General features: G+C 56.5%; 2 protein-coding genes across 3 annotated transcripts in view; one reads left to right on the top strand and one right to left on the bottom strand.

The window, feature by feature from the left end:
- Positions 1-3,267, top strand: part of RABEP2 (rabaptin, RAB GTPase binding effector protein 2) — a 13,047-nt gene extending 9,780 nt beyond the window's left edge. Inside the window, exons 9-14 of one of the 2 annotated variants that reach the window (XM_052636377.1) lie at positions 1,347-1,524; positions 1,677-1,688; positions 1,783-1,838; positions 1,935-1,988; positions 2,071-2,187; positions 2,623-3,267. In XM_052636377.1, the coding sequence (XP_052492337.1) occupies positions 1,347-1,524; positions 1,677-1,688; positions 1,783-1,838; positions 1,935-1,988; positions 2,071-2,187; positions 2,623-2,724 (519 nt within the window). In that variant the 3' untranslated portion in view covers positions 2,725-3,267. Of the gene's footprint in view, positions 1-1,346; positions 1,537-1,676; positions 1,689-1,782; positions 1,839-1,934; positions 1,989-2,070; positions 2,188-2,622 lie in introns of both variants that reach the window. The other variant, XM_052636376.1, reaches the window with a different exon arrangement.
- On the bottom strand, positions 3,229-20,472 carry ATP2A1 (ATPase sarcoplasmic/endoplasmic reticulum Ca2+ transporting 1). Its single transcript, XM_052636373.1, has 23 exons — positions 20,150-20,472; positions 19,770-19,787; positions 19,280-19,362; positions 17,735-17,839; positions 16,689-16,827; positions 14,459-14,539; positions 13,505-13,590; positions 13,048-13,345; positions 12,421-12,587; positions 9,802-9,890; positions 9,408-9,510; positions 9,044-9,175; positions 7,465-7,587; positions 7,122-7,340; positions 5,971-6,306; positions 5,555-5,775; positions 5,244-5,446; positions 4,985-5,070; positions 4,759-4,892; positions 4,535-4,652; positions 4,277-4,394; positions 3,924-3,968; positions 3,229-3,532 (listed from the first exon to the last, which is right to left on the bottom strand). The coding sequence occupies exons 1-22, from the start codon at positions 20,265-20,267 to the stop codon at positions 3,964-3,966; spliced, it is 2,982 nt and encodes a 993-aa protein (XP_052492333.1). The 5' UTR covers positions 20,268-20,472; the 3' UTR covers positions 3,229-3,532; positions 3,924-3,963.

Here is a 20,472-nt window from a genome sequence, read left to right as displayed (position 1 = left end):
GTGCAGCGAAGCACTGGCCTGGGGCCACAGGACTCAGGGACAGGCCCAGGCTGCTGATTCAGCTGCATCACCGTGGTCAACTCATGCGGCTTTGCTAAGACTCAGTTTCCTCCTCTGCAAAATGGGGCCACAACCCTTCCCAGTATTGGCACGGAAAGAAAATGAGTTAACAGAGCGCTTGACATGAAGAGGGGCTTCCGTGGTGGCTCAGAAGGTAAAGAATCTGCCCGTAATGCAGGCAGGCTACAGTCCATGGCGTCACAAAGGGTAGGACACGACTGAGTGACTAACACTTTCACTTTGACACAAAGGAAGCAGTCATTTGGCTTCTTATTTTTACTTTATCAATTCTTTTGGCCGCATAGAGCAAGCCTGTGTGCTGTCACTTCAGTCACGTCCAGCTCTTTAGGACCCTATGGGCTGTAACCCAGTAGGCCCCTCTGTCCACGGGATTCTGCAGGCAAGAATACTGGAATGGGTTGCCATGCTCTCCTCCAAGGGACCTTCGCATCTCAGGGATCAAACTGATGTCTCTTAGGTCTCCTGCACTGGCAGGAGAGTTCTTTACCACTAGTGCCACCTGGGAAGCCCAGCGCACAGCATGCGGGATCTTAATTCCCCACCCAGAGATTGAACCTGCACCTCCTGCGGTGGAAGCACCATTTCTGAAGCCCTGGACCACCAGGGAAGTCCCTGACTTATTTTTAAGTGACAGGAGGTCCACCAAATTGAATTCATCAGAATCTTTGGTTTGTTGAAAGCTATCATCATTGATCCGTGCGTGGCCTCCATCCGTCAATTGACTTTATTAAGAATATGAACATCACCTGGAACCCTTCCCACCCTGAGAACTATGACTGACATCTTACGTGCGACCCTGCCCCACATGCCTTGGCTCTGCTTCTGCCGTCCCCAGCTTTATCATTCCTTTGCCCTTCTTTGGTGTCATTTTTATTATTGGGTTGGCCTAAAGAGTCGTTCCGGTTTTTCCATAACAGCACCCAGAAAAACCCGAATGAAAGGGTGTTGTGTTTCGGCCAACCCAACACATACACATACACACGTCTGCCTAAACTGGAGTGCTCATAACTTTAGTTGTTTTTGAGCATTACAAGAGCTCCAAATCTTGCTCTGAGTAATCTGGGACTTGCACTCAACTTGCACTTGGGAGTGGTCCTGAGGGTCCTCCTCCCCGGGCTTGTGCTGCAGGAAGCAGCCATCCAAGGGTGTGTGTGTCCACCCTCCTCACCATCCCCCTTGAGTCCCTGGCCCCCAGGGCCTCTGCCCCTCCTCCCCTCCGCTACACACACCACCCTGAAACCAGCCGGTGACTTGCTTCCTCCCAGGAGCTGCAGCAGCTGGTGCGCCGCACGCAGCAGGAGGCGCGGGCCCGCCAGCAGGCCCAGGAGCACGAGGCTGAGAGGCTGCGGATTGAGATCGTGACTCTGCGGGAGGCACTGGACGAGGAGACAGCGGCGAGGGCCAGCCTGGAGGGGCAGCTGAGGGTGCAGCGGGAGGAGACAGGTGAGAGAGAGGGTGCCAGCCACCCCCACTCCCTCCCCAGGAGGCCAGCTCCCATGAGGACCCCCCCCCCAAGCCCTGGGCTCTGGGAGGGGTGAGAGGGTGCAGGGCAAGAAGGATGAGCCTTGACCTGTCTTTCTTTCCTTCCCGCACAGAGGTGTTAGAGGGTGAGTATGGGCGGGAGCCTGTCCCCGCTGCCAGGCTGGGAGGGGAAGGAGCAAGGGTCTGGGCCTGACGTCTTGGCCCTGCCTGACTCCCCAGCCTCCCTGTGCAGCTTGAGGATGGAGATGGAGCGCGTCCAGGAGGAACAGAGCAAGGTGAGGCAGGACCCGGGCCAGGCCGGGGTGACGGGGGAGGCTGGCAGCGTGGACAAGACCCTCACCAGTCCCTGCTGCCCTTTCTGTCTCCCTCAGGCCAAGCGGCAGGAGGTCCTCAGGCCGTCACAGGGCTTGGGCCGCACAGAAGAGGTCAGGATAGGGCTGGTACTGAAGGGGTAACCTTGTCCAGACATCCCATGCAGGACCCCAGCTCTATGTCCTGTGCCCCCAGGCCCAGCTCACAGACCTTCTCTCAGAGCAGCGGGCAAAGATGCTGCGGCTGCAGGCGGAGCTGGAGACCAGTGAGCAGGTGCAGCGGGATTTCGTACGACTGTCCCAGGCCCTGCAGGTACGGCGTGTCCCTTCCCCACCCGGCTGACATGACTCCCGGCGACTTGTCCTAGGTCTTGCAAGGACAGGCCCCCGGCAAGAGGAGTCTTCTTCGTCCCCCTGGGGCTGGCATGGTCTTTTCCTCTGAGCTGTTGCTCAAAAAACACTGACGATCTCGTGTGTCCGTGTTTCTCAGTCACGCAAAGCCCGTCACCCAGGGCCTGGCTTGTGGGCATGCCGCATGCTCATCGCGTCAGTCCCGCCTGCCCCTGCCCGCCCCTCCTTGGCCTGCTGTCTGAGGACCTACTTCTTCCCTTCAAGCCAGTTTCACTGTGGGTTGGGGGAGGAGGAGTCCTGAGCCCTTGCTTCTTGTGGCTGGGGAACGGCTGGCCGGCGGGGTGGAGGCTGCATTTTCCCACCAAGGGCCCTCTGTCTCCCTTGCCGGCCCCCACAGGTGCGCCTGGAACGGATCCGCCAGGCAGGGAGCCTGGAGCAGGTGCGCAGCATCATAGATGAGGCGCCCCTTCGGGATGTCAGGGACATCAAGGACACCTGAGGGGCCGGCACCCACCCACCCTGGAGGAGACCTCCCTTCACTCCTGAACTGTGAGGCCGAGGCTTGAGGCGGGTGGTCTCAGGATGGAGTCGTCACCCTCTCCAAGGCCGGGGTTGAGGTGATGGGGCCACCGCTGCCCTGTCCCCTGCAGCGCTCCTCCTAAGGGCGGCTGGGCCTTCTGCTTCCAAAGATGACACCCGTGCGAGGGTCCCAAGCCCCTCCGTGAGCCAGCTTGGCCCTGTGGCTTTCTGGCTGCCATGATGCCTCCTGGGTTCCAACCCTCCTGCGCTCGCTACCACCCAGACTAACAGCCACACCTGTCACCTCGTGTCCCCTTCCCCCAGGGACAGCTGCGAGTGGTGGCGGGGAGCCTTGGGGTGCGTCCCCAGCCCCCTCCACACCCGCGCCCTGGGCAGGTGGCTGCTTCCCAGACTGCGTTGACACTAAGATGCTTGTCCCCAGGGGCCCGAGCCAGGCCCCAAGATGTGTGCATGGAGACAAGGCCAGATTTTTCTGTCATTTATTTTCAATAAATAAGCAGCTCAGCTCAATCAGTCGCCTTGTCCCTGCGAGCCCCACAGGGTTGGGGAGGGGAAGTTTCACAAGGCAAAAGGGGGGACAGGTTGCTGAGGGGGAAGGAGAAGTGAAGGGGACATTGTGTTTATAAACAAGAATGTCAGGGCGGGAGGAATAGGGAACATTGTGGGGGGTGAGGGGCCTGTGCCACAGCTCTGGCCGAAGATGCGTCACTATGGGGTGGGGAGGGAGGGCAAAAGGCCTGGTTGCTTCCTTCTTTCATCTTCTGGATCTGGAAGGGGAAAGGAAAGGATGAGACTTTCTCATCTTAGTGGGGGTGGGGGTGGAGCGGGACCCGAGAAGAACAGTCCCTCCCAGCTCCCTGCACACTCACCTGGAGGGCCCCCCCCCACAACCCCCCCACTCACCTGTGTCCCCAGCCCCCCTCTTCCCAATCACTGCAGCCCCAGCGGCAGACAGCTCAGCACCCAGCCAGCGCAACGCAGCGCAGCCCAGCAGACAGTGGTGCCCGACACCCGGCCCCACTAGGAAGCGCAGCGGCGGCGGTGGCGGCAGTGGCTCCAGGTGGAGCTGCGAGGATAAGTGACCTCGGTGCCACCTGAAGGGAGAGGGGCGGGCAAGGGGCACAGCAGCTGGGGCGAGGGCAGGAAGAGGGGTGATACCTGTGACACGGTTCAAAGAGATGGAGGAGGGGGAAACGGGTTATCCTATGGCCAGAGAGGACAGAGAGACACCGTTATCCAGGGAGGGAGGCGGGCACAGGGGCCAAGAGGGCTGGGGAGGTTGTGAGGGTGCCTAGGAGACCATGTCTGCATGGGGCTCAGAGGGGCGAGCCGCGGGAAAGGAGGGAAGGGGCCGGGTGGGCCGCTTGACGAAGGGCACGGGCTGGCGGACCCCGGGAACTCACCCACCTGAAAAGGAAGGAGAGGGGGGCAGGCGCCCTCGCAGCGCGGAGGGAGGGGCTGTGCCAGGGCTTGGGGGGGCGGATGGGGCTCGGAGGCGGGGAGCCTCTTACCCTCCAGGTAGTTCCGAGCAACGAACTTGAGGATTTCGTCGAGCCCAATGACTGGTAACGAGATCTTGAGGACCATGAGCCAATGGTACAGGTCCAGGGCTTGGAGCTTGAAGATCATCTTGGGGGGAGGCGGGAAGGGCAGTGAGAAGGAGCCCGCAGAGCTGCCACTGCCCCAGCCTGACTATCCCTCCCTCTGCATCCCTGAAGAGGCCCCCGTGGGTGAGGGGGCAGGTGGCCCCTGGCCAGAAGAAGGCTCACCGGCAGAGGGTCCACGTAGAGGATGAGGAAGTGGAGGGACATGGAGAGGCAGATGGACCCCACCAGCCAGATGTTCACCCAGGGTGGCATCCGCACGAGGGACTGATTCTCAGACAGGCTGCAAGCGGGTGGGGGGCGCACAGGGGAGAGAAGTGATGAGCAGGAGGGCCGGAGGACAAAGGCGGTGGCCTCCAGACAGGCAGGGGGAGGGGGTGGGGGCCCACCTGTTGAGAGCGTTGCACATCTCGATGGTGACCAGCACAGACAAGGCCATTGTCATGGGCTCAGGGGCCTCGAAGACCTCACAGTCCACACCCTCGAAGTCAGAATTGTGCTCCGAGCACTTCATGAAGTGAGTCTGCCGAGGGCGAGGGGAGAAGCTGGGATCCCCCAGAAGCCTCCACACCACCCTCCTTCACTGCCCCTCCTCCTGCCTCGGTCCTGCCCTACCAGCTGGTTGTAGGTGACGTGAGGCCCATCCTCAGCATACAGGAACCACCAGGCTGCTGCTCCCACGGTGGCTGCACCCACATAGCCTGTGGTGGAGAGATGGGAGTTGGGGGGCGGGGCGTCAGGGCTGAGAAGCTAGGAGGGCTTGAGAGGGCCAGGTGGCCATGAACAGTGGTGCAGGCAGAGGGCCCACCAGCCAGGGTGGCTGCCGTGGGGAAGCTGAGGGTGGGGAAGAAGCTCGACGTTCCGTCTTGCTCACCCCCAATTGCCATGTAGCGGAAGAAGAGCCAGCCACTGATGAGGGGCTCCTTGGGGGTCCGGGGGGGTCGGTCCATGATGTCCAGGTCTGGGGGGTTGAAGCCCAGGGCTGTGGCTGGGAGCCCGTCAGTCACCAGGTTCACCCACAGCAGCTGCACAGGGATCAGGGCCTCAGGCAGCCCCAGGGCGGCTGTCAGGAAGATGCTGCCAGAAGCAGGCGGTCACAGGTCTGTCCTGCCTCCCAGGCCTGTGGTCGCCCCGTCTCCCACACCAGCCACAGGTTCCCCGCTGACAGCCCTTCCCGATGCTCACCAGACCACCTCGCCCACGTTGGAGGAGATGAGGTAGCGGATAAACTGCTTCATGTTGTTGTAGATGGCGCGGCCCTCCTCCACGGCAGCCACAATGGTGGAGAAGTTGTCGTCGGCCAGCACCATCTCAGAGGCCGTCTTGGCCACGGCAGTGCCAGATCCCATGGCAATGCCGATCTCCGCCTTCTTCAGCGCAGGGGCGTCATTGACGCCATCACCTGTCTGCAGGGAGAGAGAGAAGGTGGGAGCCGGCCCCTTCCTTGTACTCTCCTGACACTTCCATCTGGGTCCGAATTCCTCCCCTCTGCACATCTCAGCAGGGGGCCCACTCAGCCATGTCCTCCCTGGGCCCCCAGCTTCCCAAGACTGACATCTCAACAGACACCGAGCAGACCCCACGTGCCCTGGTCCCCGCACCATCGCCGTGATCTCATCGTAGGACTGCAGATACTCCACGATCTTCGACTTGTGGGAGGGCTCCACACGAGCGAAGCAGCAGGCACGTCGGCAGGCCTCCCGCTGCTCGGCCAGGGGCAGGTCATCGAACTCCCGGCCAGTGTAGGCCCGGTCGGCCACATCCTCGTTCTCCCCAAAGATGCCAATCCGTCGGCAGATGGCAATGGCCGTGCCCTTGTTGTCCCCAGTGATCATGATTACTCGGATTCCGGCGTCTCGGCATAGTTGGATGGAGCCCATGACCTCCTTGCGGGGCGGGTCCAGCATGCCCACTACGCCAACGAATGTCAAGTCCGTCTAGTGGGACAGAGCAGAGTGACGGGCTCAGGGGAGGAGGCTTGGCGGGGGTGGGAGGGAGAGCTGTGTCTACGCCTGGTGCTCAAACTTCAGCCAGGCCTCTAAGCTCAGGGGCAGGAAACATTCCTAGTTCCCATGAGGGGCTGTGGGCCTGGCGATGCCAGGCCCATCGTAGGTGGCAGATCCTGTCTTTCATAGAAAGAACTCGACCTGGAAGTGAGGGAACTGCTTTCTGCTTTCAGCTGGGCCACTTGCTTGGTCTCCAGCTTTGAGTGTTATCTGCCAGGCCACACTGTTCTCTCTGTAAAATGGAGTGGACGTCTGTGCTACTCGGAGAAGGTCCACTATGAGATAAAGAGCCGGTGCCAGGATGCAGGTCGATGCACCTCTTACGGAAACCTCACCGTGGGACTTCCCTGGCACTCCAGTGGCTAAGACTTTGCCTTCCAATGCAGGGGGTGCGGGTTTGATCCCTGGTCAGGGAGCTAAATCCCACATGCCTCGGGGCCCAAAAAATCCCAACACATAAAACAGAAGTAATATCATAACAAATTCAATAAAGACCCAAAAAAACCCCACAAAACCTCACTGTAGAAACACGTCAGCTGAACCCAAGTGTGCTCAGTGACCCAGCTGGCTTCTGTTCTGGAACAAGTGCCTCACCCTCATATCAGATGAGTCCATGGACCACAGGCCAAGCGGCCTGGACTGGAAGACTCCTAAGATTCTTTCAAACTCTGACGTCCTGTGACTCCAGGCCCCGTGACGAGGTAGGACATGACGGGTGGCAGAGGAGGGTGAGGCAGGTGACTCACCTCGTACTCCATGAACTTGGTAGAGTCATCCAGGACCATCTCCTCTCGCTTGGGGGGGGTGTCCCGGGTGGCCAGCGCCAGGCAGCGCAAGGTGTCCCGGCCAGTACCCCACTCCTTGATCACCGACAAAATCTTCTCCTTCACCGGCCCTGTCATGGGCACCCGGGTGGTGCCAACTCTCACGTAGTTACAGCGATCAATGACCCCCTCGGGGGCACCCTAGTGGAGCAGAACAACACTCAGAGACGGCTGTTCTTTCCAGCACATGGTGAGCGGCACGGGCGAAGAGAAGGGCTCAGGATTAGGAAGAAGGGGGGCCAAGGCACACTCGGAAATTCCTGACCTTGACAAACATCTTATTGCCCACAGCAGCCCGGGATTTCGCTGGAGAGCAGTAGACAGACATGGACTTTCGGTCCCGGGAGAACTCCAGGGTGAATTCCTTCTTCATTAGCTGGCGGATTACCTGGGAGAGAGGAGACAGGGAGGGAGAGGCCAGACTTGAGACGGATGGGGAAAGAGCGATGATGCTGTGCTAGAAGGGTCCCAGACCCCTAAAAGAATAGCCAGAAAAGATCTGGAGGTCAGAGCAGACCACAAGCTGAGTCTGAGATAAAGCTGAGTCTGCTACCTACAGCAGAAATGGAGAGAATTCCAAGGCTAGTGGTGCTACAGTCTTATTGTCCAACTGAAAGCACAATAGAAACGATGACGTAGTGCAGCACTGTCCGTAGAGCCTTCCAGAATGATGGGTATGTTTAATAATCGAGGTGGTTGAATGCAGTGCAACTGAACAGTGGCTACTGAGTCCAGGATATGTGGTTAGTGCGACTGAAGAACTGAGTTTTTACTTTATTTAATATTTTAAATGTAAGCAACCACATGTGTGGGTCTGTGTGTTGTTAGACAGTGGTGAGCTGGTGCCTGGCATGCAGTACTAAGCACCTCATAAAATGAATGTGCCAAATGCAGTCTGAAAGTTTCTCCACAAAACAATAATAGCAACAGTAAATAAGATTAAAAATATGTTGATGTTCATATTATCATTTGTAAATTTTTTTAAATGATTGAAGCCACTTAGGTGGCTTTCAATATTTTTGTTATATTAAAACACCAATAAGCATCTTGCCTTTACCAAAAACAAAAAAAAAGAATGGGCAGTGTGGGAAATATAAGACAACCCTGAGGAAATCAATATAGACATTCAGTAAATATTAACAGTGGGAACTTAGAGTAATAATCTCAGATTTTGACTTGTGTATCAGGGAAGCAGAACATATGAGGTGGTCATATTTCTCAAATCCTAAATCAGGTCTTGAATGTGTTAGTCACTCAGTCGTGTCTGACTCTTTGCGGCCCCATGGACTGTAGCCCGCCCCCATGACTGTAGCCCACCAGGCTCCTCTGTTCATGGAATTCTCCAGGGCAGAATACTGGAATGGGTAGCCATTCCCTTCTCCAGGGGATCTTTACGACCCAGGAATTGAACCCGGGGTCTCCCACACTGCAGGCAGATTCTTTACCATCTGAGCCACAAGGAAGCCGCAAATCAAGTCTTGAGATCTGATTTTAAAAATGAGTGTGTTCCTAGAGGCAGTGGGTAGCAGTTGACATTGGGCTGTCCCAGGATGGGTCACTCATGGTTTCTGGGACCAGCTCAGTCCCTTTCCACTAGGAACATGGTGGAGAAGGTGACTGTCAGTGCATCCAGGGATGCTCCAACTGGGCACCAGAAGAGCGGTGTAAGTGAGGGTCAGGAGGCCCCACCCAAAGTCAGCCTCGCCAAGGAAAGCTGCTGTCAGGACGGCTGCTTGTTCGGGCTGGCTCCCAGCACAAGGCCCTGCGGGGCCCCATCTCCTGAGGTTCCTTAGGTCCTGGCCTGTACAGGGTGGAGACAACTGGGAGGGAGCGCCCAGACTTACCGAGTTGCAGGCGTTGGCCCTCTCTACCTTCGAGAGGTTTCTCACTTCAGTATTGAATACATTCATCTTTTCCACCAGGGTGGTGAGGGCTGTCTCGGTGGCCTCTCCCACCTTCTCATAAACACCTTTGGTCTGAGAGGGCAGAGAAGGAAGAGGAAGTAGGTGCCCTGGGCTCCTGGCCCCTTGCTCCCACCTTCCACCTAGAATGGGAAGGGAGCAAACTACTCTCTTCCCCTTACACCCAAGAGAGGCTTGGTACGAGGGACCCCCTCCCCCAGACCCCTTCTTTGCAGCCTGTCGGGGAGGCCTGGACGCAGCCAGCTCGAGGGGGAAGGAGGGGCTGCTTCAGGAGAGGAGAGGTTACCTCATTGAAGTCCAAGGAGGAGTCATTGCAGAGGGCACAGATGGTGGCCAGCTCCACCAGTCCGTCATACTGCCCTGAGCGGACTGGCTTATCATTCTTCAGGCTGGCGGCAGGGCAGGGAGGAAGGAAGGGGAAGAGACAGGTAGAGAAGACGGGGAATGAGATGCAGAGAGAGCACGGGGAAAGCAACGAGGGATGGGGGAGGTGGCACCAACGTGGTGATGCGCGGCGGTGGGAGAGAGAACGAGGCCAGGGAAGAACAGGAGAGAAACAGGAAGACAAAACTAGAGGGAGGGCCCCGGGGGAGAGAAGAGGTGTGTGTGTGTCTGTGTGTTTGTGTGTGTGGTGGGGAAGGGGCACAGGGAAACGGAAGACGACCTTTGGGGGGACTTACACCTCTCCTTCAGGAGCGTAAGTGGAGCCAGTGATAGAGAACTCGTTCAGCAGGCAGAGGTCCCCATCTACCCTGTCGATGATGAACATCTGCAGAGAAGGGGGTGCGCACACATGGCTAACTCTCCTTGTGTCCAAAGGCAGTCTGCACTGAGGCGAGGGCCGGGCCACGAGCATCCCTGTCCGGCCAGCTGCACACACTTACCCAACTTCCCCTCACCATCCCCCCACTCATTCTTCCTTTTTCCTTCCTGCACCCTCCCCTTTCCCACCACTCCCTTGCAAATCATTTTTCTTATTCTGTGTCCATGGCCTTATAAGTTACGGGACTTCCCTGGTGGTCCAGTGGTTAGGACTCCACACTCGCAATGCAGGGGCCTGGACTGGCTCCCTGGTCAGGGAACTAGATCCCACATGCTGCCACTGACAGCCCACATGCTGCAGTGAAGATCAAAGGTCCCAGGTGCCATGACTAAGACCCCACGCAGACAAATAAATAAAATGAATATATACATATATTTTAAATTATTGCACAGCTTTCCTGGTGGCTCAGTGGTAAAGAAGCCGCCTGCTAACGCAGGAGACACAGGTTCGATCCCTGATCCAGGAGGATCCCACATGCTACGGAGCAACCAAGCCCGTGTGCCACTACTGTTGAGCTGTGTTCTAGAGCCTGGGAGCCACAGCTGCTGAGCCCACATGCCATGGAGCCCAAGCTCAGCAACACGAGAAGCCACCACAGGGAGAAGCCTGCACACTGCAATGAGTGAGTAGACCCTGCTCGCCACAACAAGGGAAAAGTTCGCACAACTAGAGACCCAGCACAGCCAATAAATAAATAAAATTATTATTTTTTTAAGGTTATTGCCGGTCACACTGAAGGTCCCTCCAGATCAATTGGTAAAATAAGAGGTGCATCACAAGATGTTCTGGGGACTGCGGCCACCGGTCCACGTGTCAGCACGTGACCCATCTACAGCTCCAGCCTCTTGCAGCGAGATCTTCCAGTCTTGCAGGAAGAACTAGAAACTCAGGTTATTTTTCTATGAAATCTCTTAACTTTTCAAATGGGGGCAATGAGTTCATTTTTATGAAACATGACAGGAGCCCAGTGGCCTGGCTTTGATGCCTCTGCTTTGGAGGGAATGTAGGTCACGCAGCACAGAGGTGAGAAGCCCACCCTGAGCCAGAGCAAGTGTGGAAGGGATGGGGCTTAAGACACATTCCAAGATAAAATGGTTCTGCGGCCAGCAAAGTCTGGGAAAATCTGGGTTAAATAGAGGGAAATCCACCCTCTCTACGGTCAGCCTTCTCCGAGGCTTTCAAATGCCAGCAGGCCTATGGTACAGACTTTCTGTGCCTGGTCTGAGAGGCCTTGATTCTTAGGACAGAAATTTCTATTTCACAGACATGCTAGTCTAGAGAATTGTGTTTAGGTCAGGGGTTCTTTGCCTCGGGTCCATGGATGACCCCACAGACCAAGGGATCTGTGAACTTTGATGGCAAAACAAAACTAACATCTTTTTCAGATATACCTATGGCTGATTCATGTTAATGTTTGGCAGAAACCAACACAATACTGTAAAGCAATTATCCTTCAATTAAAAATGAATAAAAAATTTAAAATTACATTCCATTTTTTCTCTGATATTTAGCATTTCCGTCCAGTTATGAATGTGGGCAATGCACCACGTTAGCATTAGCAAAACCTGTGACTTGGCCACCAATAAAATCATAAACACTCTCCTATCACGTTGCATTGTTTCAGGGCTCTCAAAATAGCATTTATACTCATCCCTGCCTCAGCGTTACGGCGCTTATGAGAACTACTGCTGGACTTGCTACTTAATACATTATTAAAGGAGCATATGTGTTATCAAATCACGATTTAAAATATTTTGATTGCTGTATTTCAATCAGTGGTTTCCTCTGTAATCCAGTGCATTTTATTTCTGATTTTGCCTGCGCTGCCCGGCTTGACAGGATCTTAGTTGCCCGACCAGGGATGGAAGCTGGGCCATGGCAGTGAAAGCATCAAGTCCTAACCATTGGACCGGCAGGAATTCCCAATCCAGTGTATTTTAAAAACAGGATCTTGTGTGTTTTATTTTATACACTGAAAATATTAAATGTAGAGGTCCAGATGGCCAAAGGGTCCAAGGCCCAAGATCAAGGGCCCTGGTTTAGGAAATGCCATTTGGGATTCATGTGACCAGGTTCCTCCTTCCCCGTCACACAGGACCACTCTGGAGGGTAGTCTGGTGCACAGGCAGGTACTCCAGGGCCAGATAGACTTGGGTCTGAAACTCAATTCTGCTCCTTATGAACTGTGCATGGAATTTCCCAGAGCCTCAGTTTCCTCCTCTGGAAAACTAGGTAACAAAACCTTCCCCTGCTGGGGCAGCTGTGGGGGATTAGAGATAACACACGGCAGTGTCTGGCACATGGATGGGGGCCAAGAGAGCTGTCTGCCCAGGACACATGGGCTTCTCTGCTCCCTCTCATAGCTGGCAGGATGGCGCCCTGTGCCCTCTGAGCATTTCTTTCTCAGGCCCGTGATGAAGGAGTCACCCCACCATTTCACCTCCCATCTGAGTGGAAGTTGCCACCCTGCCCTAACCTTGCAGACAGACATCTGGTTGGTGGTGAGGGTGCCCGTCTTGTCGGAACAGATGACAGAGGTGCAGCCCAGAGTCTCCACGGAGGGCAGGCTCCTCACGATCGCGTTCTTCTTTGCCATCCGTCGGGTGCCCAAGGCCAGGCAGGTGGTGATGACTGCAGGAAGGCCTGCGGGGTAAAAGAGGTGGTGAGGGAACTAAACTGGGGGACAGAGGGAGACCCGTGTGTGTGTGTGTGTGTGTGTGTGTGTGTGTGTGTGCGTGTGTGCATGCGTGCACACGCGTGTGTGCATGCACACGTGCTCAGTCGTATACAACTCTTTGGGACCCTGTGGACCGTGAAGCCCACCAGGCCTCTCTGTCCATGCAATTTCCCAGGCAAGAATATTGGAGCAGGTTGCCATTTCTTTCTCCAGGGGGATCTTCCTGATCCAGAGATTGAACCCACGTCTCATCACGTCTCCTCCACTGGCAGAGAGATTCTTTTAACAGCTGTGCCACCTGGCTGAAGAGCAGCCCCCAAAGATATCGGGTCCTAATCCTTGGGACTGGTAAATGTTATCTTATTCGGATAAAAGGTCTTTGCAGATGAGAGGAGCAAACGGGAGGAGACAGAGAGGTCGCCCTACCCTCGGGGATGGCAGCTACAGCCAGGGCCACAGCGATCTTAAAGTAGTAGATGGCACCACGGATCCAGGAGCCCCCATGTACAGGGTCGTTGAAGTGGCCGATGTTGATGAGCCAGACGGCCACGCAGATGAGGGAGATGACCTTGGAGAGCTGCTCCCCAAACTCATCCAGCTTTTGCTGCAGAGGGGTCTTGTCCTGCTCTGTGGCGGCCATTTGGTCACGGATCTTCCCAATCTCAGTGCTGACACCTGTGGTGGCCACAATGCCGATGGCCTTGCCGGCTGCGATGTTGGTGCCCTGGGAAGGGAAAGAAGAGGCAGGGAGTCGGACACCGCCCCTCGTGCTGCAGCACACCCCCCCCCAGCTGTGGGCCTCATCTCCTCCCTTGCCGTCACATCTCTCCCAGACCAAGGCCCCCTGGCTGGAGCACAGGACAGCTGGCCCTGAAGGGCTCACCGAGAAAAGCATGTTCTTCTTATCCTGGTTGACAGCTCGGGGGTCGGGAACAGGTTCTGTGTGCTTGATGACAGAGACAGACTCGCCTGCAGAGAAGGGCCGGAGGGGTTTTCAGATGACGTCATGTCCTTCTCTCAGACTTCCCACCCCTAACTCTCTCTCTTCTCAGCCTAGGAAGGACCAAGCAACAATCCTGGAGGAAGTCTGGACTCTGAAAAGAAGCCCCTGGAGGCAGATGGGAAACTCATTGCCCTTAGAGAAAAAAGGCCTTGACCCCAATCCCTGCCTGACTACTCACAAGCTGCATGGCTTTGGATGACTTAACCTCGGTTTGCTCTTCTGTGAAACGGGGACAATGACGTGTACATTTCAGAACACAGTCTTGGTGAAAATCAAATAAGCGGATGTACGTGGAAGTGCGCTCTCAATTGGAGAGCGCTTTCGTGGAAGGGAGAGGCCCCCACCCTGGGGACCTTTTCTCCCTCACCAGAAGGGCAGGAGCTCAGGCAATCACCCTGAGCCAGCCCAGCTGGCCTCCTTGAACCACAGAGCAAGCTCACTGGCTCTCTCCTCTCTCCCAGGGCAGAAATGGAAGCAGCTGAGGTTTTAAGTGGATCTGAACCCTGTATCTGATCCTAGAACCTATGCTTCCTCACTTGGGGGCTTTTGAAAAGGCAGGATGGTTTTCTGGGTGACCGTGCCCACATATCTGTGTGGAAGGGGTGAGTTATCGGCCATCTGGAGATGGGCACAAACATCCCACTGTCTCCTGTGACCCCATGTTCCAGGCTCAGGCTGTGAGCAGAGCTGACCAGGGCAAACATCGCTGCCACGATGGGGCCAGGACCGGGGCCCTATGGCCAGGGGTCACTTTTCTCTGTCCTCTCAGTTCCTCCCGCATCAAATCCTCCTGTGATGCAAACCACCCCCCCACCAGCCTCCTGGCCAGTAGACCTGTCAGGATGGACTGGTCGACCCGGAGGGTGGTGGACTTGATGGTGAGGATGCGGATATCTGCCGGGACCTTGTCCCCCACTGTGGAGAGAGAAGAGGGGCATGAAGTCAGCAGAGAAGGGAGAAAACCCCATCTTTGTCTGAAGACCTCACCTCCTCCTTCAGGTCTCAGGGGGTCACCTGGGCTATGCTCCTATCATCCTAGCAAGGATATCCCTCTAACCCTCGCTCCCACTGTCTCCCTGCCAAATGTTCCTCTCTTTATTAGGCGACCACACGGACTGTAGCCCACCAGGCTCTGCTGTCCATGGGGATTCTCTAGGCAAGAATACTAGAGTGGATTGCCATGCCCTCCTCCAGAGTCTTCCCGACTCGGGGATCAAAGCCACGACTCTTGAGTCTCCTGCATTGGCAGGCAGGTCCTTTACCACTGAGTCACCAGGGAAGCTCTAAAAGTGAGGATAGGAGACAGCAGAACAGAGAGGGAAACGAGAGGGAGAAAGGCGAGGAGGGACAGGCATGAGAAGAACTAGAGTAAACAGGATGAGTCAGGGACTTCCCTGGCAGCTCATGGTTAAGACTCCATGCTTCTGATGCAGGGGTTGCGGGCTCAATCCCTGGTTGGGAAACTAAGACCCCTACATGCCACAAGAGGCAGTCCTGACCCCCCAAAACTAGGGTAAGTCAGATAGACATGTATCCATGGACGAGAACAAAGTGGAACAGCTGGAGAAGGTAGCAAGAAACAGGAAAAAAAAAATTGGGAATTGAGAAAATCAGTGTCAACCCAGACAAAAGGAGGAGTAAGAAGACAGGACAGGGAAGTGTGAGAAGCGAAGATACAGGAGGACAGGGGGCAGCGGTGGAAGCAGAGGGTGCAGGCCCGCCAGGCCCACATAGAGGGGATGGATGCACATCAGAAGCCTGTTGGGCCATGGTCTGAGCATCAAGGGAAGGCAGGAAGCCAGTGTGAGTGAGCTGGGGAGATGGGCTGGGGAGAAGGGGCATCTGCAGGGAACAAGGCAGTGGTGGTGGCTTCAGCAGGGTGGGGGGGCAGGGGGGAGTCATAGACAGCAGATAGCTGAGAAAAGTGGGGGGAGGCCAAGGGATGGGCACAGAAAGAGGGGGGGTCAGCCTAAGAAACCACCTGAGAGACATGGCGGATGCCCCACCAGACTTGGAGACCTCTCCAAGGAAGAGAACCGCCCCCTAGCCTCATCCTGCCTGGTCCCAAGGCTGGTCCCGGGGATGGGGTTTGACTGCTCTCCTTTCCCTGCTCCCAAGGTTCCTCCTCCCGTGCCAGAGGAAGCTGACGGAGAAGGGAGGAGGTCAGCAATGGAGTTGGGCGGGACACCCTGTCACCCAAGCCAAAGGGATATTTATAGACATTCATGCCGCTGACTCCAAAGTGTCACGGTGGCAGATGGGCCCTGGGATGCAGCACTGGGGTCTTCAGCCCGCCCGCCCTCCCTTTCGCCAAGCTTCCCAGGGTAGAGACTTGGGTGTCTGGTGGAGGGAAGCAGGCCCTAGAAAGACACGGCTCCCTATGCCAGGGGCCTGGAGACGTGGGAAGGCTGGTGTGGGGCAAATATAAAAACCGCTGAAGGGGGCAGAATCCCAGTAATCTTAGCCTCCTGGCCCCCACCCCTCCCTGGTCAGGCATTAAGTGTCCCTCGCCGGAGAGGCGGGGCCCTCCTTGAGCTCCCCTCCTCCAGGTCCCGTGCTCTCTGCTGGGGCCTGAGTTTCCCTTACATGGTCGGGGGCTCGAGCCTCTGGCCCCCCCTTCCCTTCTACTGTCGCTCCTTCCCCTTTGAGAGGCCTCAAGGGCACTGAGAGGTCAAGATTTAAAGCTGACCAAGCTTGGGGGTGGGTGGAAGGAGAGGGAAGCCAGGCCTCAGGAGGGGGTGGAGACGGGGCCCTTGGCAGGGACTGGGTTCCACCTGTCGCTCGCAAGGGCTGGCTGAGAGGAGGGGGAACAAGGGGTCTGCCTGCAGCTTCGGGGACAGGACTGGCTGTTCCTGCTCAGACTCTGGTGGAGAGGATGTGCCGTGGCCACAGTGCCCTGGAGTGACCCCCGAGGAGTCTGAGAAGGAGAAGCCAAGACTACCAGACACCATCCTGGCTACCTCTTAGACACGGGATCGGGGCTGAGCAGCCCCCACCCCCACCCTACCCCCAACATCTTCTTGGCCTCAAAACCCATCCTGGACCACTCGTTCCCATCACTCACCAGCCACCTCCACGATGTCTCCGGGAACAATGTCCCGAGCCTTGATCCTCTGTACTGACTTGCGGTCAGCCCGGTAGACCTTCCCCATCTCGGGTTCATATTCCTTCAGAGCCTCGATGGCATTCTCTGCATTCCTCTCCTGGGGGGAATAGGATTGAGGAGAGGAGGGTCAGCAGAGAAAAGAAGGTGGTGGAGTGAGAAGGGACTGGTCAAGGAGGATGGGGTGGGGTAGAGATGGAGGAGCAGGGGCCAGAGTCGTGGGGGAAGTTGGGGCATCACAGAGAAGGAGGCAGGTTATGTGGTCCTGGCTCCTGGCCTATGGCAGCGGACAAACTTCACATGATGAGTGAGGATACCATCACTCATAGCTGAGAATAGGTAAGGGGGTTTAGGGGCTTTCCTGGTGGCTCAGACAGTAAAGAATCTGCCTGCAATGTGGATTTGATCCCTGGTTGGGAAGATCCCCTGGAGAAGGGAATGGCTACCCACTCTGGTATTCTTGCCTGGAGAATTCCATGGACAGAGGAGCCTGGCAGGCTACAGTCCATAGGGTCACAAAGAGTTGGACAACTCTTTGCAACTCTAAGCAACTAACACTGCTACTACTACTACAGGGGTTTTGGGAAGAGAAAGAAGGAGAATCAAAGAAAATCAGGAAGCAGGGGATAGGAAAAGCAGAGGGTGGTAGAAAGCAAGAGGAAGAAGGATATCAAATGAGCATTTACTGAAATCCTCCTACATGCCAGACACAGGGCTGGGTACTTTCACACTCATCATCTTGTTAAATTTCACCACAACTCAAGGGACAGGATTATGAGTCCCATTTTATGTATGAGGAAACTGAGACTCAGAGAGATGAAGGCACCTGCCCAGGGTTGAACAACCAGCAAGTGAAAGTGGGAATACCAAGTCTCCTGGACTGGGCAAAAGGACCAGATACTAGGCAAGCCCAGGGTAAGTGATGGAGGAGGAGACAGGGAGGGAGGCTGGCCTCAGGTCCAGTGTCAGGATGTGAAAGAATGGGGTGGGGTGGGGTCAAAGCTAACCTGCCAAACCCCCACGATGGCATTGGCAATGAGGATCAAGAGGATGACAAAGGGTTCAACAAAGGCGGTGACAGTCTCTTCGCCTTCCTCAAACCAGGCCAGCACCTGGGGAGCAAGGGAAGGAGATCAACAGATAATAAAGCCCCTCAGGTGGTTAAACGGAGCAGACAGAGATGAGAACACGTGCAGGAGCAAGTGGGCGGGGCATCACGGAGGCACTGCAGCCCCACATCCCTTTAAGTGCCTACACGGTCCACTCCTTTAACTCACACAAGCGCAGCCACTGACTGCTGTTGTTCAGCGAGAACAGGCGGGCACAGACATGCACAGCTCGGGGATTAGCTGGGAATGCTTTCAGGTTTCCCTGACCAAGTTGCTGGCTTGTAAACGAAGCTCAGGGGACACCCAGGCCAACTACCCTCAAGCCACATCCATCCTTCGGGAGCCAAAACCCGATAGAAAAAACCCTGTGGTCCTCGCAGGCGCCCTGCCCACCCACAGCCCTCCCCCACAGCCTGAGGCAGGGAAGCTCCAATTTCATGAGGGAGCAGGAGGAGGGGATAGTGTTACGGGGCCTCCTGTACACACCCCACCCCAGCTGTTGCCACTGCCAGGCAACAGCCACAGGCAAATGTCAAGGAGCAAATCTGAGAAGGGAGAAGTGGGGTTCTGCCAGCTAGTACTCAGAGGCCCGCGGGGCCTCTACTACAGAGACCAGGGGACAAGGAGACGCTTTTGCCTCCAGAGTCCTGTCTTCCAGGAGGACTACGATGTTAAGAAAGGAAGTCCAAAATGCAGGCGGGACTGCTAGGCTGGTAGGTGCGCAGGGGAGCTCCAGGGCAGGAGCCGAGGCAGGCCCTTGGGAGGCGGATGGGGGTAGCCCTGAGGTTGAGGAGGAAGGGGAGGATCAGGTCAAGTGGACGAGGAAGGGGGTCCCGGGAGTTCCAGCCCTGATAGGGGGAGCTGGGTGGTGAGGCCCAGGGACAGGTGAGGGGTCTGGGCCTTTGAGCGCCTTTGGAGTTCCCCTCGCACCAGCAGCTCTTTCCCGCCTCTAGGAGGGAGTTTCTGTCTCGACCAATCAGCGTCAGGAGGGAGGGGCAGGAGCTCCGGGACGCTCGGGGATTGGCGGAGCCGTGTGTGAGCTCCGGGGCATGCTGGGAGCCGTGGTGGCCTGGGAACAGCAGTAGCATCTGAGCCCCGGAGCCCGGCGCTGGGGGGGTAACCCGAGCCCTCGGAGCCCTTGAAGCTCCGGGGGCGGCTTAGCTTCAGTGTTTTGGCTGAGAACATCCTTAAAGCTTAAAATAAAACCTGCCTGCGGGGTGTGGGGGAGGACAGAGGAGTATGCAAGTCAGCGTCATCCCTCTCCCTCACTTCTAGTCTGTAGCACAGGATGCTGAGGGCTTGGACCAAAGGAGCCGCTGATTTGGGGCTGCCCACGAGCAGATTCTCCAGATCCCCCCAATCCACAGCTCAGGCCAGCCCCTAGATACACCCCCTTACCCCCCGCCCCGCCTCCCCCGCCGCACAACCGCGCAACACACTTACAAAGGAAATGCAGGCAGCCAGGAGAAGGATCCGCACCAGGAGGTCTTCAAACTGCTCTAACACCAGCTCCCACAGGGACTTCCCTGAGGGCAGAGGCAAGGGGAGGGGAGGGAGGTGGGGCGGGGGGGGGGTGTGGGGGGGGAAGCGGTGTTAAGGTCTAACGGATGAATGCAGGGACTCCAGGTGCAGGCTGGAGTCCAGCCTGGAGCAGGAAAGGTCTAGGGTGATGGGCAGGCCATTTGGTACTGAGAAAAGGGCTGAGGGAGCTGGCCCGAAGTCCAGAAACAGGCTCCTCAAAGTGGTGGGCAGTTGTTCAAGGATTGGATGCCTCAAGGAGAACGTGCCTGGAAACTTCTGCCCCCAGCCAGACTCTAACCTTTGGGGAGGAACATTTGCCCCAGGAATTGGAAGGAGAGGACAGGGAGAAGGGAGTGGGGCCCAGAGGGAAGGAGGTGTCATTTGTGAGAGCTCAGGGCTTCCAGTAACTTACCCTCCTCAGCAGGGAGCTCTGCCCGGGGAAAAAGAAGAAAAGGACATTATTCATTTGGCATTCAGTCTAATGCCACCCACAACCAGGACTTTGTGACTAAGGTAAGAGAATCAGGCCACCAAAAAGCTGAGGTTCACCGAGGTTGTCCCAAAAAACTTGCCAAAACTCAGGGACTCAGGGATCCTGCTTTCTCAGTATCCTCCCCTCCCTTGCCCTCAAGTGACCAGGTCTTGCCTCTTCCCTAAGATACCCTGGAGGGAGAGGCTTTAGAGTGTGTGTGTCAGTGTGTGTAAGTGAGTCTCTGTGTGTGTGTGTCTGTGTGTGTATGTTGTAGGGATGTAGGAGGGTGTTACCAGCCTTTTCCTCCAGGGAACACTTACCATTATGGCCATATTTCTCCAGATGCCGCTTAACTTGGTCCGGGGTGAGGCCTGTAGTTTCGCTCACCCCAAAATAGGCCAAACATTCTTCTGTGGTCTTGGAGTGCGCAGCCTCCATGGTGCTCCCTTCCTGGGGGCCAGGGGGCGGTGTCTTCCTTCTGGGGGGGTTCTCACACGTCGGGGGCCTTCCTCAGTGTATCCACCTGCCTGTTTGTCTGGGTTTCTTCCTTTTTCTTTCCTTCCCCCCCCCAGGTTATTCTTCCCTTCACGAAGCTCTGACCCCCGTTCCACTTACAGCAGCCGGCCACCCCCCCAGCCCCCAG

Source organism: Budorcas taxicolor, chromosome 2 (assembly GCF_023091745.1).
Source record: "Budorcas taxicolor isolate Tak-1 chromosome 2, Takin1.1, whole genome shotgun sequence".
NCBI lineage: Eukaryota > Metazoa > Chordata > Mammalia > Artiodactyla > Bovidae > Budorcas > Budorcas taxicolor.
This window is presented reverse-complemented; position numbering and strand designations above follow the sequence as displayed.

Coding starts and splice junctions, on each gene's coding strand:
- ATP2A1 (XM_052636373.1), bottom strand. CDS start 20,267: ATGGAGGCTGCGCACTCCAAGACCACAGAAGAATGTTTGGCCTATTTT. Junction 13,591..14,458: donor CGACCAGTCCATCCTGACAG/GTCTACTGGCCA, acceptor CCTTCTCTGCAG/GCGAGTCTGTCTCTGTCATC. Junction 12,588..13,047: donor TGTAGCTGCCATCCCCGAGG/GTAGGGCGACCT, acceptor TTTACCCCGCAG/GCCTTCCTGCAGTCATCACC.